Below are 15932 nucleotides of genomic sequence, written 5' to 3'. Positions count from 1 at the left end.
AGTGGTTGCAACTGGTCTCCTTCAGTGCTTCGTCCCCACCAGCGTCGGTCCCACATGGCGATCCCTCTCCTTGCGTGCAGCATCCATCAGCATCCACGACCTCTCTTAGGAAGTGAGGAGAGGAAGAACGCGGCCATGGGTTCCTAATTATTCCCGGTCAAACCACGCTTTGTGGCTTTCGCCCCTGTTGCAGAGGAACTACTTGGCAACTTTCGGGAAAGGGATAAATAAGAGATGAGACCCTGACTCTTGGGGAACTGGGGTGCTGCTGGTCACCCTTGGTACCCAGCTCAGGTTTAGGAAGCAGGCATCTCGCAGCTATCGAAGGCGCGGGGGAGAAGGCTTCACCCGTTCTCAGTTCAGTGATGCTTTGGGTACCCCTCTTTATTCTCACTCAGGAGCAGCTTGGGAAAATACAATAGCCAAAGCACCGTAACATTAGTGATCTCGAAGCTCCTCTTGCATCACTTTTACAGCAGGGTCAGTGATTTACGGAAATATTAAATGCCAAAGGAAAAGAGTGGGGAGGGAGAGGCCAGAGCTGATGGTAAAGGTCTGCCAAATGTCACCTCAGTGTTACAATGACAAGAAAATGTACTTTCCTTACAGCGCTCTCCCTAAGAAATTTGTTTTGTGGGATTTGACAATCTTGCAGATTAAGTGACTGCTTGCTACACTTAACTGATCATGCTCCCTGACGGCCGGCCGGCGTTTCCTCGCTGCCCTTTAGTAATACCTGTGCAACCTGGGTTGTAGTAGCGTTGTCATTGATTTCCAAGGTAACTGCTTTTTAGGTCTTCTGAGCAGACACACCTGCGTAAGGTGGGGGGGAAAGGCTTTTTCCCACTCCCTGGAAGGATGCTGGTAAAGTGCTATACTGGAAAAGAGAGGAGGCTTCTCTAAATTTCAATAACAGCAGCAGCCGACAATATAGAAATAAGACACTTCTCACAGCCAACATGACAATGGATTTCGAGCGTTCAGAAAACATCAGGCCAAAAAACTGGAGACATCTTGATCTTTTAAGACAGCTTTTCCAGTACTTTAAGTGAGGGGGGGGGGGGAGAAGCGGGGAAAGAAAAAGAGAGAGAGAAAAGCTGCAAGGAAAATAATACAAAGCCAGCACAATTGGCATCTCGACAGTAAAGAAAAAAGTTTTTGAGGTTAAGAGAAGGAAAGACAAAGCTGTTATGTACCCGAGGGATGCAATTTTAGTGGGAATGGAAGATTTGAGTGGTAAAGGAGGAGCGTTTGCCTCTGGGTTCTCTCTCTTCCAGCAGTTCGGCTGCTGGCATCTCAATTTGAATTGCTGGGTGAGTAGCACTTTCTGTGTGCGCGCTTTCAGTCTTGACCATTGAACTTCTGATGTGACTTCTCTCCCTCTCCCCCTTCCTCGCTCTCCTTTTCTTTCCTCCTGTGTGGAATCAAAAAAAAAAAAAGGGGGGGACGGGGGGGGTGAGAAATCAAGCAAGCTTCTCCAGCTGTGACCTTTGTTAGCGACATTGATTTTATTTATTTATTTTATGGTGACAGCCTTTTTCAGTAGGGGGAAGCGCGACTTTTCGATGACACTTTAATTTTACAGCAGCGAGCGGCAGAGCGCCGTTTTGTCGCGACACAATGGTGCAGCGGGGCAGAGTTATTGCACTCCTCCTCTTTGCCCTTCCCTCTGCCTGATTTTGGCGTTCGGTTTATCGGAAGGCAGGGGGAGGGAAGAATTTTTTCCTCGTGCATCCAGGGTGGGATCGGGGTGTGTTTGGGGTGTTTCAGAGCTCTGGTGTACAGCAGATTTCAGGGGCTGATTTCTGGATGCTGAACAATGGTTACCAGCAAGGGAGAAGTGTGTGTTCGTGTATTTGCTGTGCGTTACATCCGCAGTTGTACATTCACACAGTGACCATGACATCACTAGCTTGGCTTTTCTTTTTCTCCTTTGGGGCGGAGGGGGCCACTTCAAAGCTTTCTTCAGTTCAGTACGATATTTCCTTAACTCTGAAACCATGAAGGTAAAAATGTTTGGGTTTGGTGATTTTTTTTTCTTTTTTTAAGGAGAAAAAGTTGGTTTGTAGCAGGGCACATTTGTTATGGTTAAGGGGGTGTGGAGATGGAATGGTTTAACTCTTGTCATACACAAAACGAATATTTTTCTTTTTCTTTTTCTTTTTTTTTTTTGAAAAGTATTAAAAATAGCATGTGGTCATTTTTAATTGGGTGCTTTCGATCCTGTATTTGGTTGACACTTAGTTTAATTTTCTGAATTCTTCCGAAAGCTCAGCTGTAATGTGAAAGATGAAAATTTTAAGAGCACTACATAAAAATGATTTCACTCAGTGATAAAATAATGTGAAAAATAATAATGGATGTTGATAAATAGGCGATAGCATGTGTTCTGACATAGTGGTTCTGTGTTCATTATCAGAAGTTCGTGAGACTTTTTTTTCCTCCTGTTAAGATCTATTGCAGAAAATAAACGTACCCCTCAGCCAGTTCTGTACATTGCCCATAATTATACACAGCGAATAGAAATGTATTTATGGTTTTTAGAAGGCATTGCCTTTTCACCAGAGGTTTCGTGGAAATCTTGAGTGTTCTGCTGTTTTCTAACTCTGCCAAGCTTGCTTAGAGAGTCACTTGATGCAGGAGGAGGATTTCTGTCACTTTAACACTCTGTGATAACTTTGCCTGAGCAGCTTAGTTGATTTATTTGTTTTTTGGTTTTTTTTTTTGTATTTCAAAAAGGGATAAAATTCCATAGAATCCACCTAAAATTAATTATTCTCAAAGGACCATTATTTAGATGTTTCTTTTTGCACTGCATGTTGTTGCATACGCAGGTTTTACATGGATAGTGATGAGATTTCATAAGCATTTTACCTTTAGAGGAATTCTTTTTATTGGGACTTGGGGCGAAAGGCCTGACAGGGCTGTATAAATGTGCCTGTTTCCTTTAAAAAAAAAAAAACATTTGCAAGGTGTTTCAGTTCTGTTGTGCATTCAGCGTCACATTTTTAGGGAAACTTGGTTGAATTTATTCAAGTAACAATTGATCGGGACTTACCTAACTTGATCGCTCAGTTGTTTTGTGGTGGCGTGTAATGCTTTTTAGCACATTAAAAATGAATTATTTTTAGTGGTTTGTTATTTGTTAAGCTATTTAATATACATTTGCTACAGATATTGTGTATCGGTATTGAGCACAGCCCGCTATAATTTGTGAATATTGCATTATAAAAAGCTGTACTGAAAACTTGGCACCATATCTTAAGGCATGTATATGCATGTTATTTTTTTAATGATGCTGTTATTACTGAAATTACCAAATGCAAGTGGGTAGAGAGGCATGCATGGTAATTTTTTTTAATCCCTTGCAGTTTTTTAGCGGCCTCACTTTCAAATTCTGGCTGTAGGCAGGAGTCACAGATACCATAACAAAATCAGTGGGGCTATTTCTCTTCCAGCAGAAGTCTGCCTAGTGCTGAAATTGTAGTGCTGAAATTCTAGTGATTCTTACGCGAGAAATAAAGCTGTTTAAAACGTGGCATTTTAGAGAACGCTTGGCAATAAGTGAGGTTGCATGAGCAGCTATTCATACAGAGCATGAAATGATGCCAGGGCAATTATAAGCATCCTTTTGCTTATATTCACTTCTCCTTTCTTTTCTTCCATCTTTTCCAAATTTTGGTGCTTGCATTATTGCTCTGTATCTCTCTCCCCTGTCTCTCTCCCCTGTCCACCCCCTTGACGTTCAGGATGGTTTCCTGAAGGCCTGCTCCAGTTTCACCAGTCTTCAGGGGTTATGGGCCCAACACCCCTTATAGCGGTGCTGCTGAAGACAACGGTCACTTTTGGATTTAGTCTAATTTATGCCAAGTCTTTCTGCTTTCTGCTTTGTTAGACACAAACGAAGGCTTGCCAGCTCTAAAGAGATAATATCTGTCTAGTGATTAACTAAAGTGTGCAAGGAGTATTTGTCAGTTTGGGGAAGAAACCGCGTCTCTCGTTTGGCAATGGAAGAAATGGATCTGGGCACCTGGGTGCCTGAAATTTGAAGAGTCCAAGCACTACCCTGTCCTCCTCTTGTGGGGAATTCATCTGTTGATCAAATCGCCTATAATTTTGAGAAACAGTGTAAGGCTTGCCGGCGGGCCGCGGTTTCTGGGCTGGCGGCTGGGGTAACTTTGGTGTCCAAATGTGTGTGCCGAGATCAGGCAGGACAGAGGATCTCTCTTTATCGGAAAGAGAAGGAGTGAGGCAAAATCTTAGCTGGCATCGATGTAATTCCAAATGATCCTTAAACATCTCAGCATAAACAGCTGTGTCTACGCAGGTGCTTGTCTGGGTCTGACCTGACATTAGGGTAACACCACATGGCCCGAGGGTGCAGCACTGAACTTGTATTTACAACCCCAAGTTTCTTATTTTAATGAAGAGAAAACACCCTAAATACTGTAGCAGCACGATTACAGTCCACAACAGCTTTGAAAGCCAAGTGTGAGCACACTTAGCAATGTTTTACTACTAGTGTTATTAATTCTCCCGCATAAGAACTAAGAGGCACTAATTAGACAGCCAAACCCCAGGTTCTCCCTTTTTACACTAGAGGGTTTGGCATATGGTAATTGTCACCAGATCATATTACCTTTTGGCAAAATTAAATGGAAATGTCCTGAACATCTTAAAGCCTCGCTTCCCCATCCCCTCCCCTTGGTACCTTCGCTCTGGTACAGGAAGGATGCGGAAAATATCAAGCAGGGTGGCTTAGTGCTCCAGTGCACAGGGGGGGGCACTTCATCAGAGTTGAAGGAGGGGGAAAAAAAAAAGAAAACTATTCTTTTCTTGAATGAATTGCTGGACACTTAAAGCCAGGAAGCTGATTTTGTTGTTTTGCCCGAGAGATTGCTAATAGGGTTTTTTTTTTTGGAAAGCCCTTGCAGGAGCAGGTATGTGCTCACTGGCCTTGGAAGTGGTCAGGGAGGGAGGGGGAAGAAGCAGAAGGATGCAAAAGTGTGGTCCCCCCACCTTTTTTTTTGTTATTAAGGGCAAAGCAAGGAGGGGTTGGAGATTTTTTTTTTTGTCAAGCTGCGTCTGGGGGGATATTGTCCCAGCACATGGTTGTCAGTGCTCCTGTCATCATTTGTGTGAAAGAAGAAAATGAGCCTTTTTTTTACAGGGCAAGTTGTGATTATCAATGGAGGCCTTGTCTGCTGCTACAATGGGCAGTTAGCTTAGGGCAGGACCTTAGGCAGAAATCAGCTACATTAAATTGTGAAAGGGCTCAGGCCACTGTATCAGCCATAATGGAGCAAAGGGAAGTGGTTTTCAGGAGAAAATGCTTAGTCAGGTGTGAAAGCATCCTTAAAAAAATAAACTGTGACTCCACTAGCTAAACAGAGCTGGATGAAATGAAATCTTCCATTTTTTCAGGGCATGTTTCATCACTGGCATTGATTTTTATTTTTTTTTTTTTTATGCTTGGGAAGGGGATGAGGACTGGGTTACACACAGCTGGTGGGTTTGGTTGGCTTTAGTTTTTCAGTTAAGCTTAAAGGTTTGTAGTTTCCTCGTGGAAGTGCAGGGTGCCACCTGGAGCGCCTGCTGATGTGGGTGATCCCTGGGGCCACAGTGGCGCTTACCGAAGGATGCTCTGCTTTGTGTCTCGCTGACCCTGGCTGGAAGTTGAAGAATATTCCAATATTTGCAGCAGAATTTTGGGATTTGCCTTTTCTTGCAACTTAGTTTTCTGATTTAGGGGGTTTGTGTATCATTCCTGGGCAGAACTAAGGAGAGGTCGGCCTTTAGGAAAAAAGAATCTCTCCTATCGGAAGCGTCTTTGGAGCTGCAGAGAAGCTCAGGAACATCTGTTAGCATTTCGCTGGCCATAGCATAACTGCAATAGCAACATCTGGGAAATACAGGGAGGCAAGTATACTTGTTTTTCTTAATGTGAACTGGTACTGAATACATCCTTTGCTAAGCCCAGGGAGCAACTCCAGGAGGGTCTGCTAATTCAAGACCACTGTCGACCTTCTGCATCCCCCTGGGCGGAGGGAAAAAGGCTGACAAACCCTCTTCTGTGCTGCTTTTGTTTTATTGTATTAGGCCCATAAAGGCACTTTCAGGGCCCATCTTTCTTCCGCAGAAAGGGAAAGCGATGGGGTAATAGGGAAGAGGAGGACTTGGCAAAAAGGCAGGCGGAGCTCTAGCTCCATTTATTCTCAGTGTCTGCTGATTAATAGGTTTTAAGGTGAATGGCAAACTCTCATTCCTCCTTGGTTACCCACGGTGAAGGAAGGGGAGGGGGCTCAGGGGGTCTGGGGTGCGAGTGCCTCATCAGTCCCTCCCATGCCACGCTCCTGGTCGTGGGTGGCAGGCAGGCAGCAGCACAAGCAGGACTTGAGGCTTTAAATACACTTAAAAGGTGGCCCCCGGTTGGGGAAGGAGTTCCCTCGCTGGCTGTGGAAGCTGTGCAGGTGGCCACCAATTTCAGGCTGTGCTGGAGCAGGAGCATCCCCCTGCCCTGCCCTTGGCTGCCCGGCTGGGATGCACCACCAGCCGTTTGCGTTTGGCCACTTCCACGCTGCAATGGCACAATGGCTTATTTTCAGCTCGGGTGGCTTTTTTTTTTTGCAGACTTGCTTTTACTAAAACCCCATTATCCTGGCAAGGACAAATCCTCTGGCCTCACTGGCATGTTGTTCTCCTCTGCCTCTGAGTTGATACCATGTTTTTATTACCGAAGCCAAACAAGCTATGAATTTGCAAACAGAAATTGCAGTAACAAATTCTTCCTATTAAAAGGTTGGTTTCTCTTTGTGTGCTCAACAATGCAATGTTTCATCTCGTGCGAGTCTTATGTTGCTTTCAGAGACTTAGGAGCTATTGATTTATACAGCATGTATTAACTTCTTCAATAAATGGGAAGTATTCATCGGTGGGGTGTATTAAATTGGGCTGTATACGCATAGAAGCATCTTTCATCCTGTTAATGAAATGTCCTTACCATGCAACAAAGACTAATACACAGCAATTTATACACGCAATCCCCTGCAGTTTAAATCTGAAGTTCAGATATTCTTTTTGTTCCCTAAAGGCACCTATCAGAACTTAGGCTAAATGGAGCTCAGTATCCCCCTCAAACATATATCAGTCCAAAATGCGGTGTGTTTTTTCTTTCTTCATTCCAGAGCTCCATTATTGTTTAAAGTCATCTGTGTTTAAGCACTCCCAGAAGCATTTCAAATTCATATAGAGAGATTTAGTAGTTGAGTCCCTATGGGGACAATTTCCTCTGGTTTGCTTCAGGCAGGGGTTATCAAGAAAAGCAAACTTCTGTTGTTTTTTTGCAATTCTTTACCATGCCCTCTAACCCAGCGTATGAGACCCCGGTTTTCGGCGGAGAGGAGTGATTTATCAGCAGATGACTTGGTACTTTGTAGATGCTGGGATTTCTGTCCAGAAATCTCCACTTGTTCTTGTCCTGTTACCGCATACCCTGATGCTAATCTGTGTGTACCAGCACAGCTCTCCTTTCCATGCCTGACATGGCCATAAATGGCATGCTTCGAGTTGCCAGAGAAATTCCTGCACCTCGCAGTGGCTTTTAGCTTCAAACTACCCTTGATAAAATACTGGCAAATGTATATTGGAGAAGGGCCTTTTGCAGGGGGATGGCTAAGGTCATCTTACAGGTGTCTCCTATTGATGGCTTCTGTGGTTTACCTTTCATTGCCAGTGGATGGGGTTAGGACCACACTTGTTACTCAGGCAGAGCTCCCATTGACTTCAAAGGAAGATGCTTGTGCGGGATTAATCCTGCTCTTTCCCAGCTAGTCCTTTCTTTTTCTCTTTTCCAAGGGAGCTTAGTTAACTTCAGAAATGCTGCTTTTAAAGAGTAGCTTATTTAGCATATTATGCATGATTATGCTGTTAACAAATAGTGTGTGCTATTCTACAGTTCTTTTTCCCAGTCTGTGATAATAAGTGCAAACCAAAATACAAACCTAGCCCGGAGTAGTGGTACGGATATAGACTGATTTGCAGGGGGTTGCACTTCTCTGTCCTGGAGAGCATATTTTTAAGCACGTAGATGACAGTTTCCCCCTTTTCTCTGGTACATTCTCCCCACACTCGCACCTCTGCTGCAGCATCATCCGAGTGGCAAAAAAAAGTATCCTACCCTTATATCCAGTACCTGTGTATGAATCATCTGTTCAGCTGTGGGGCAGTCACCCAGATACAAGTGACTTACCTAGAGAAAAGTTTGCAAACTCAGATTCATGCTCTTGGTTGTTGAATTTCATGTTTTCCTTTTGCTTTTTATTTTTCTCCAAAAGGTGAAATACATCCTAATTTGGCAGTCACACTGTTTTGTGGCAATATGGTGGGGGGTCTTGATATATCAAAGCAATGGGTGGTAGATTCCCAGAGTAGATCTGGCTTTGGTGATACTGGCATCAAAGTCCAGCTTTCCTCTCATGTTTTTTTTCTTGTTTGTCAGCTTAAATCTGACCCTCTAATGTTATTCCGTCACTTACTTATTTTTTTAACTAACCAGTCCCGTTTTCTATGAAAATAAGCTGTCTGTGGAAGACAACCCCCCGTGTCTGTCAGGATCTGGTTGAGGTTTATTTGTAGTGATGTGGAGATAGAGGTGGGAGAGCACAGAGTTACGGCAGATCTCAGCCACACTGTGGGTTACCTAGTAGCAAGAGTTCTGGCACAAAAGAGTTCTGTGTTTTCTGGCACAATTCTTAGCTAGAAAAAATTCCTCTTATTGGGAATGATTGTTCTTTGTGAACCAGATCAAGGGATCTGGTAATGTAATGTTATTTGTTGTTGAGTAGATTCCTGCCCCTTTGCACAGTGTACGATACAACGTGTTACATGAAGCCCTTGTCAAACCTGTCAGATACTTTTGGAATGCTTAGATGGGTTCACTTGGAAGAGTATAGATTTTGGGTTAGTGCATCTCTTTTGGCTTTTTTAATGAAGAGGCTGATTGCCCATAGCTCCTCTGGTGTGAAACCATTACTGATCTGTGTGGCCAAGAGTTGTCCTTGGTTGTGCAGCTGGCGGAAGACTTGACCTACAGCCCAGCCAGCACAACATGCTGTAATTCATAAGGTTGGTTGACACAACTGTGCCCTGTCCCACATTGTGGCCACTTGATGTGGGACTCTCTTATGCCACAAATGTGGTATTAGAGGGGAATCGTTCCGTGGAAGGGCTGCAAAAAGAAGTACACAGTAAAAGTTGTGGGAAGCGTGAACACTGCTCTTTGTCTTGCTTCTCTTGGATGCACAGTTTTTATGCAGGTTATCAAAGGGGGAAGCCAAATAGCTACAACAGCAGAGGCTGGGGCTGGGGGAGGCTCCTGGGGTGGGCATGGCTGGAGGAGCCAAAGCCAAAGCTTAGCATGACCAAAGCATGATGGAGGGACTTCTTGTTTATTCAGGCGAAGACTGACGTTTGCTTTCCTCGTAGCTCTCAGTCTGTTTTCCCTCTTCCTTATGCCCCGTCTACAGAATAATTGTCAAAGAATAACTGAATTATTTTTGAAATTATTTTAAGGCAAGTTCAGAGCATTCGGACCAAGATTAGATAATAACTTGTCTAAAGTGGCACAGCGCGGGTGTGTATTTGGGGGTGCTGGGGAGCAAGCGGTGGGGTCAGAGCCTTTCTCAGCCAGGAGAGCAATCAGGAGAGCGCTGGCACACCCTGAACGGCAGTGGCGCTGTCGAGGCCCACCGTGGTATCACTACTTTATTTTAATGTGATTCGTTTTACTTGATGTTAATGCAAGTTGTTCCTTACTTAAAGTAATAAAAGGAAATGAAGACACATTCTAAAATGAAACCTGACTCTAATCCATTCATCATCTAATACCAGCCTCTTTATCTTTGCTGGTACCTAATCTGGTTAAATGTCCCTGTTGTAGGATTTTAGTGAAAATCCTCTATGGGGAATAGGGTTTTTTGCAATTGGATTACTCGCAGTAAATGGTCCAGCAGTTCGCTTGTTTCAGCTTAATTTTTTCTTTGTGATCTTGTAAGGGTAAGTTACAGTTCAGCCTGCCTTTTCCTTTCATTCATTCACTCCTCCTTTTTTTTATTGTTGTTAAGAAAAAGATTTTTTTCCCTTTTCAGAGCTAGGAATGTGACAGGGAAAAGCTCACGATATCTGCGTGATTATTCCCCCCACAAGAGTGTTCATGTCAATGGCTTTATCTGGTTTTTTTTCTGCCATTATTTATATAGCTGGATATTTTAGTAGCCTAATTCATCAGCATCCAGTTTCCATTTATTAGCACTCTCTGATGAATTGATAATTAATCAGCTCTTCTAAAATATATATATATAAAATATGCAGGTGATCTCTTGTCAGCTTAATGCTTGCTGATGAAGGGAATACTCTAGCACTACAAAGGCTTTTTATCTGGAGTATTTGCAATGAGCAGTAAAATGCAGAACTGAAAGTGAGGACAGGAAGGGGAAAGGAAAAGACCTACAGGTCAGTGAGCGTTTGGGTCTTGTGCTAATTAAATGGGGGACTCTGTCAGCCCCTCACTGAGGAGTCTGCCTACGTCTTCGAAGTCTTCGAAGTGAAGCATGAGATTATAAAATAAAAAGGAAACATTTTAAAGAGTTGCTGTCACTCCATACAGGAGCACAGCGGGTCAAAAAGATTAAATAAACTCAAGAAAGAGAAAGTGTGCGAGGATATTTTAAGCAAGAGGGTGGGAAAACTGCAAGGGTGATGCCAAGAAATGATCTGGAAAAGTCTTGAGGATCCTGTTGAAATCCTGAGTATTCAGATGTCTGTATGTCATGCCTCGTGCTGCAGTGGGGAGTACCTCCTCTAACACCATCGACCTTTTTTCTCTCGACAGTCTAACAAAGTGCCAGTTGTGCAGCACCCACACCATGTACACCCTCTTACACCGCTTATCACGTACAGCAATGAGCACTTCACACCGGGAAACCCTCCTCCACACTTACCAGCCGACGTAGATCCCAAAACAGGTAGGTGGGAAATAGTTTGGGGTTTTTTGAGAGTGGGTGGGTGGATCCTTTCCATTTTGCGTATCCGGGTGAAGGGATGCAAGGGGAAGGATTTCCCATGCTGGAGCACAGAAGGGGGCATGTAAAACGTCAAACACATGCAAGAACATGGGCAAAATAGATTCCTTTTAAGCCAATTAGGCTTCAGAAGGAAACGTAGTGGGTGAGTTTTCATACAGCTTTTGCAGAGTGACACCAGCATTGCATGTGTGGGGTTGCTCTCAGGTGTGTTTCTTTGCAAGCGTGATACCCCACCTAGCAGTTCCATCTACCAAGTGCTTGGTTTGCATGCGCGACCCAGAGAGTTAAACATGTACGTTCTGTGATCTGCACTTACAAAATTGCAGCTGGAATTTTAAAGGTGGTGGGTCATGACCGGTTTCAAAATGAATCTCTTTTAATTCCCCAAATCCCATTGTTTCTGTGTCAGGAGTTCAGCCATTTTTCTCCTGTAATGTTGAATTTTCATCCACTCTAACTACTTAGCTCCAGCTCTACGCTTGCAACGCTTTTCCCCAATGTAAGGCTACCCAACTCTCAGTTCAGCCTGAAGGGCAGTCTTCTTGAATATAGAGCACTGTGTAAAACCTTGACTAGATTTATTGGTGTTCCGGAGTAGAATTTACATGTTATTCTAACTTTTTAAGAGTCTCTGTTTAACCTGAGGGCCCAGAGAAGTCAAACAGTGCCAATCTTCTTTCTTCAGGCTGCATTGAGTTCCGAGTGACAGTGGGTTTGGTTTTGTTAAGCCAAATCCCAGCTACTTAATTGGAAAGTACATCAGAAACAGAATTCGTGTCAAAGGAATTGCTCTGTGTCGGCCCTAACATATGCAGATAAATTATCTGAAGTCCAGCCCTTGAATGAGGCCGTGCATTAGCTGTTTTTCACTCCCTATGCTTCAATTGGGGCCCTCTTTTAATTGTGCTTAATGCTAACTTCACATGGCTTAGAACGAATCCATCTCGCCATTCCTGGGTATTGCAAGTGAATGGCATAGTCAACCTCTCATTTAAATAATGGCAGTACAGGGAATAGCTTTTAAATGGTTATCGTAAAACATATGATTAACGTCTGTAGACTGTTTACTTTTCTTCTGTGAACATTCTTTCAAGTGTGCAAATAGCTCGCCGGATGGTTAAAGCCCAGTTAATCTGTTTGGGTTTTGTAATGGAGAAAAAGCAATGTCTGCATGAAAATGTCACACAAGGAGATTTAATTTAGAGATTAAAAGCTTCCTGAGTGACTTAAAAAAATAGGTTTTAGCCATGAATATAGTACCCTTTCCTTTTAATGCTTTCCGTTTTAATTTTGCTTCTGCTGTGTAATTGTGCTCTGGCTTGCTAATTGAAAGACGCAGCCTTGTAACCCTTACTCCTCTGAGTAATTCCTACTTGGTCTTAAGGTGAGGAGGAGCGTTAAGATTTAAGGCTTGTGTCTGGAGCTGGTTTCTGGTCTCTGATTAGGAACTGCACTGGTTTCGCAGAGGTCGGATGGGCTCTCTGTCCTCCCCTACACACCTTTGGCATCTGCCCAACATTTTAGTAACTTCTAAACCTAGAACTTCTAGGGGTTCTCCCCTCCGCTCCTAGGTGTCAGGAAGATTTCCCAGGTTTGTTCAAAAGCAATTATCATTTGCAATTATAATGGCTTTGTAGCTCATTTTGGTGGTTACTTTGGAGAAACTCCATGCTGTTGAGTACAGAAAGAATGGGTAGAGCCTGTGCCCTTCTGGTGGCTTGGAGAGCAAAATAACCATGAAGTTGATAGAAAAACCGTCTTTCTGCTGAGCTTTTAAGAACAGCACCTAACAGCATCATACCAAAAGTATAGCTGAGACTCCCAAATGTTCATCTTAAATACCAAAATAATTATCTCTCATTGGAGAGGTGACTGAAGGAGCGAATCACATTGATTTTTCTGATTGAATCTCATTTAATGGAATGCCAAGAGGCTCACTTTGTAAAATAAGCCTGTGAAACAGCCTTTGGAAACCCAATGTTAAGCTGTGAGTATTGTAATAAAAATTGATAGCAATTTAGCAACATACGTGCTTTTCCTTGTACTTTGTTTATTTCTCTGTCTCAATGCTAATGCTGCTTTATGTTTCTCATCTATAGGAATTCCAAGACCTCCACATCCTCCAGATATATCTCCTTATTATCCGTTATCACCGGGCACTGTAGGACAAATTCCCCATCCGCTAGGATGGTTAGTACCACAGTAAGGAGTTCCATTTTTTTAATTTCCTTTTTCTTTTTTGATGTGTATAATTTATGTTAAAGAACCGTGTCTGTGTGTGTGCATGCACATCTCTGTGTGTGGTGAGATAAGTCTGTTTGCCAACCGCCACTTCGTTGAGTGGTTATGAATTTACCCACCTCATAAAGATTAATTAAAACTTACGCCAGGTCATGTGGTCTTAAACAAACACGAGCAGTTGGGCTTAGTTTTGCATGTTGTCTCAAACAGCTGATGAATTATGAAACATGAATTTTTAAACCCTTCTGCAGAAATGTCCAGAAATATCCTTTTCTTGTTCATGCCTTTATGCTGCACCACATGTGTAAACTTGGTTTTCTGGTGGCTCGGGGCAATTCTAGTGGACTTTTTTTTTTTTAACAGGGCCATCCTGACTATAAATGTGAAATTTTAAATTTCATAGGCCTTCCCCATTGAACCCCGTTCTGTTTTCCTTGTGAAAAGAGGTAGAGCTTTACATCGGCCAGTGAGCAGTGTTCCTGGTCGAGGTGTGGATGGGCAGTTGGCATCTGAGGAATGGAATTTTCTTGTAAAGAAAAGAGGAATTAGTTTACGTTAAAATGGGCTAAGAAAAAAGCTGTGCAAAGTTAGTTAGGCATTTTGTTTTCTTTTCAGCTCCTTATATCCCGCTTATAGAGCTTTGTTTGGTATGAGGTTCCCTCCAGCAATTGATTCCTCATTTTCTTTTTTTTCCTATTTTGCCAGTTCTGCAATGGGTTTATAATGCAGTTAAGCACTGCCTAGGCCTTTTGTACAGCACATTTGATTTAAATACTTACAAAAAGCATTAGTATTGCTGGATACAACACTTCTATGCATTAAAAAACAAGGTTATTACCCTGTTTTTCTCAGGTAACAGGCCTCAACAATATTAGAGAGATCATATTTCTTTGGAAATTAATTGCCCAAAGCTAGAAATAGTTTGTTTCTGCTTGAGGTTGTTTGGCCAGCTGTGCTAAAATACCTCTCCACAGCTTTACCCTCTGTAAGGAAGTGGAGTTCACACCCTGTAGGAGAGCAAGGCAGAGCAGGGAATCCCCACACACATATAGGTCTCAGGATGGGAGATGGATTGGCGCCAAAGGCTTTTGAGGGCCTTTCTCAAGCATAGAAGCGTGGATGCAGGGGAGCTGAAGCTCAGGCCTCAGCAGCTTGCTTCTGACAGCTTTGCAGGCTGCCCTTCCTTTCTGGGTGGTCGTGCAATGTGCTTGGGTAGAGGTTCTCCACTCCAAGGGTGAAGCATGTCTGTCAGCTCTCTGCAGAAGGCTGTTTCTGAGAAGAAGCCCAGCATGAGCATTATAAAAACGCAGAACGTTGTTCCTTGAAGTCTTTAATTCCTCCTCGTTTGTGTTGTTTTACTTTTTATGGAGGACACACTGAGTGCTCGTAGAACACATCGGCTCCTTTTACTCTTCTTGCTTGCTGGGCTTAGCCGTAGTACAACCAGCTCATGCGCCTCTGTTGCAACTGCTTAGCTCAAGTTTGCACTGTAACAGCCTCAGGATTTAAAACTAATACACTTAGCTGGTGCCAAAAGTCAGTAACACTAAAGACACAAAAGCCTAGGGAAGAAATTCCTGGCTGTCATTGACCTGTGGCTCATTGCACATCTATGTCTCAGAGCTTTACATCTTTATGTGTGCAGACACAGGTTTGTTCCCCTTGAACCTTGTGTCATGGCTGCCAAACCTATGTGAATGTTGCCACATGTGACCCGTTTCATCAGGCAAGCGAATAGTCACCTCTGTCACTCTGTGATCACTGTTGGTTCATAGCAAGTCAACACCTATGGTGCACTTAACCTACCCACAGCTCTTACAGCTTCTCCGAGTGGTTTTTTGTTGAGGGACAATCCCATCACATTTGGTTTTACTCTAGGAGGATAAGATGGCCAACTTTGGAGAAGTAGCCCAAGGTTTTTATTTCCCCTTTTGTTGCCACTCAAGCTTCACCATTAACTTCCCAACCCATCTATGCTCAACTGGCCTGGATACCTCTAGCACAGAACCTCCCCCAGAAACCATCCTGCCCGGTCAGATGATATATTTGAAGGACAGAAGAAAAGAACTAGCCAGCACAGACAAATCTCAATCAGAAAAAGTTGTGTGTCTTTCATGAGGATGCTGTTTTGCATGTTGCTGTATTTTTTAATTATTGTAATGAGGTGTGATTGTCTATTGGTTACCCACAATACTTCTTGGGGACTCTCCCCCGGTAACTCTTGTCAACACTTGTTAATCTGACAAAAGGCTACAAATTAAGCTCTGTTAATTTAATGTTTTCTCACCGAGATCTAAATACCGAAAGAGGCCCAAAGCGCAACTGAAGTCCTTTGATTCACTGTACTTTATTTTGGTATAAATTTACATTCATTATTGTTTTCCTTTGGATGTGTAGCCCTCAATTAGTGTGATGGCTCCATTAAAGCAAGCGAGACTTCGCCTTTAATTATTACAACAAAACACCTAGTTTCAGCTTGGGGAGAGGGTCTCTATTGACATAAGCAGAGGTTATAAAATTTAATTAGCCATTCCTATCAGATTTATGGCATTCAAATTGTTCTGTGTTTCTTTCCTTTGATCCTTGCTGTACAATCCCCAAGATTTTTGT

The 15932-nt window shown here is 43.1% G+C and overlaps 1 protein-coding gene across 25 annotated transcripts in view; it reads left to right on the top strand.

Moving 5' to 3' along the window:
• TCF7L2 (transcription factor 7 like 2) overlaps positions 1-15932 on the top strand; it is a 180474-nt gene that overhangs the window by 141722 nt on the left and 22820 nt on the right. For 20 of the 25 annotated variants that reach the window (XM_054071360.1, XM_054071349.1, XM_054071350.1 and 17 more), the window contains 2 exons: positions 10889-11021; positions 13181-13283. In XM_054071360.1, the coding sequence (XP_053927335.1) occupies positions 10889-11021; positions 13181-13283 (236 nt within the window). The remainder of the gene's footprint in view (positions 1-10888; positions 11022-13180; positions 13284-15932) is intronic. The other 5 variants (XM_054071361.1, XM_054071352.1, XM_054071355.1 and 2 more) reach the window with 1 other exon arrangement.

Source organism: Cuculus canorus, chromosome 7 (assembly GCF_017976375.1).
Source record: "Cuculus canorus isolate bCucCan1 chromosome 7, bCucCan1.pri, whole genome shotgun sequence".
NCBI lineage: Eukaryota > Metazoa > Chordata > Aves > Cuculiformes > Cuculidae > Cuculus > Cuculus canorus.
Note: the sequence above shows the minus strand (reverse complement) of the source record. Positions and strands in the feature narration are given on the sequence as shown.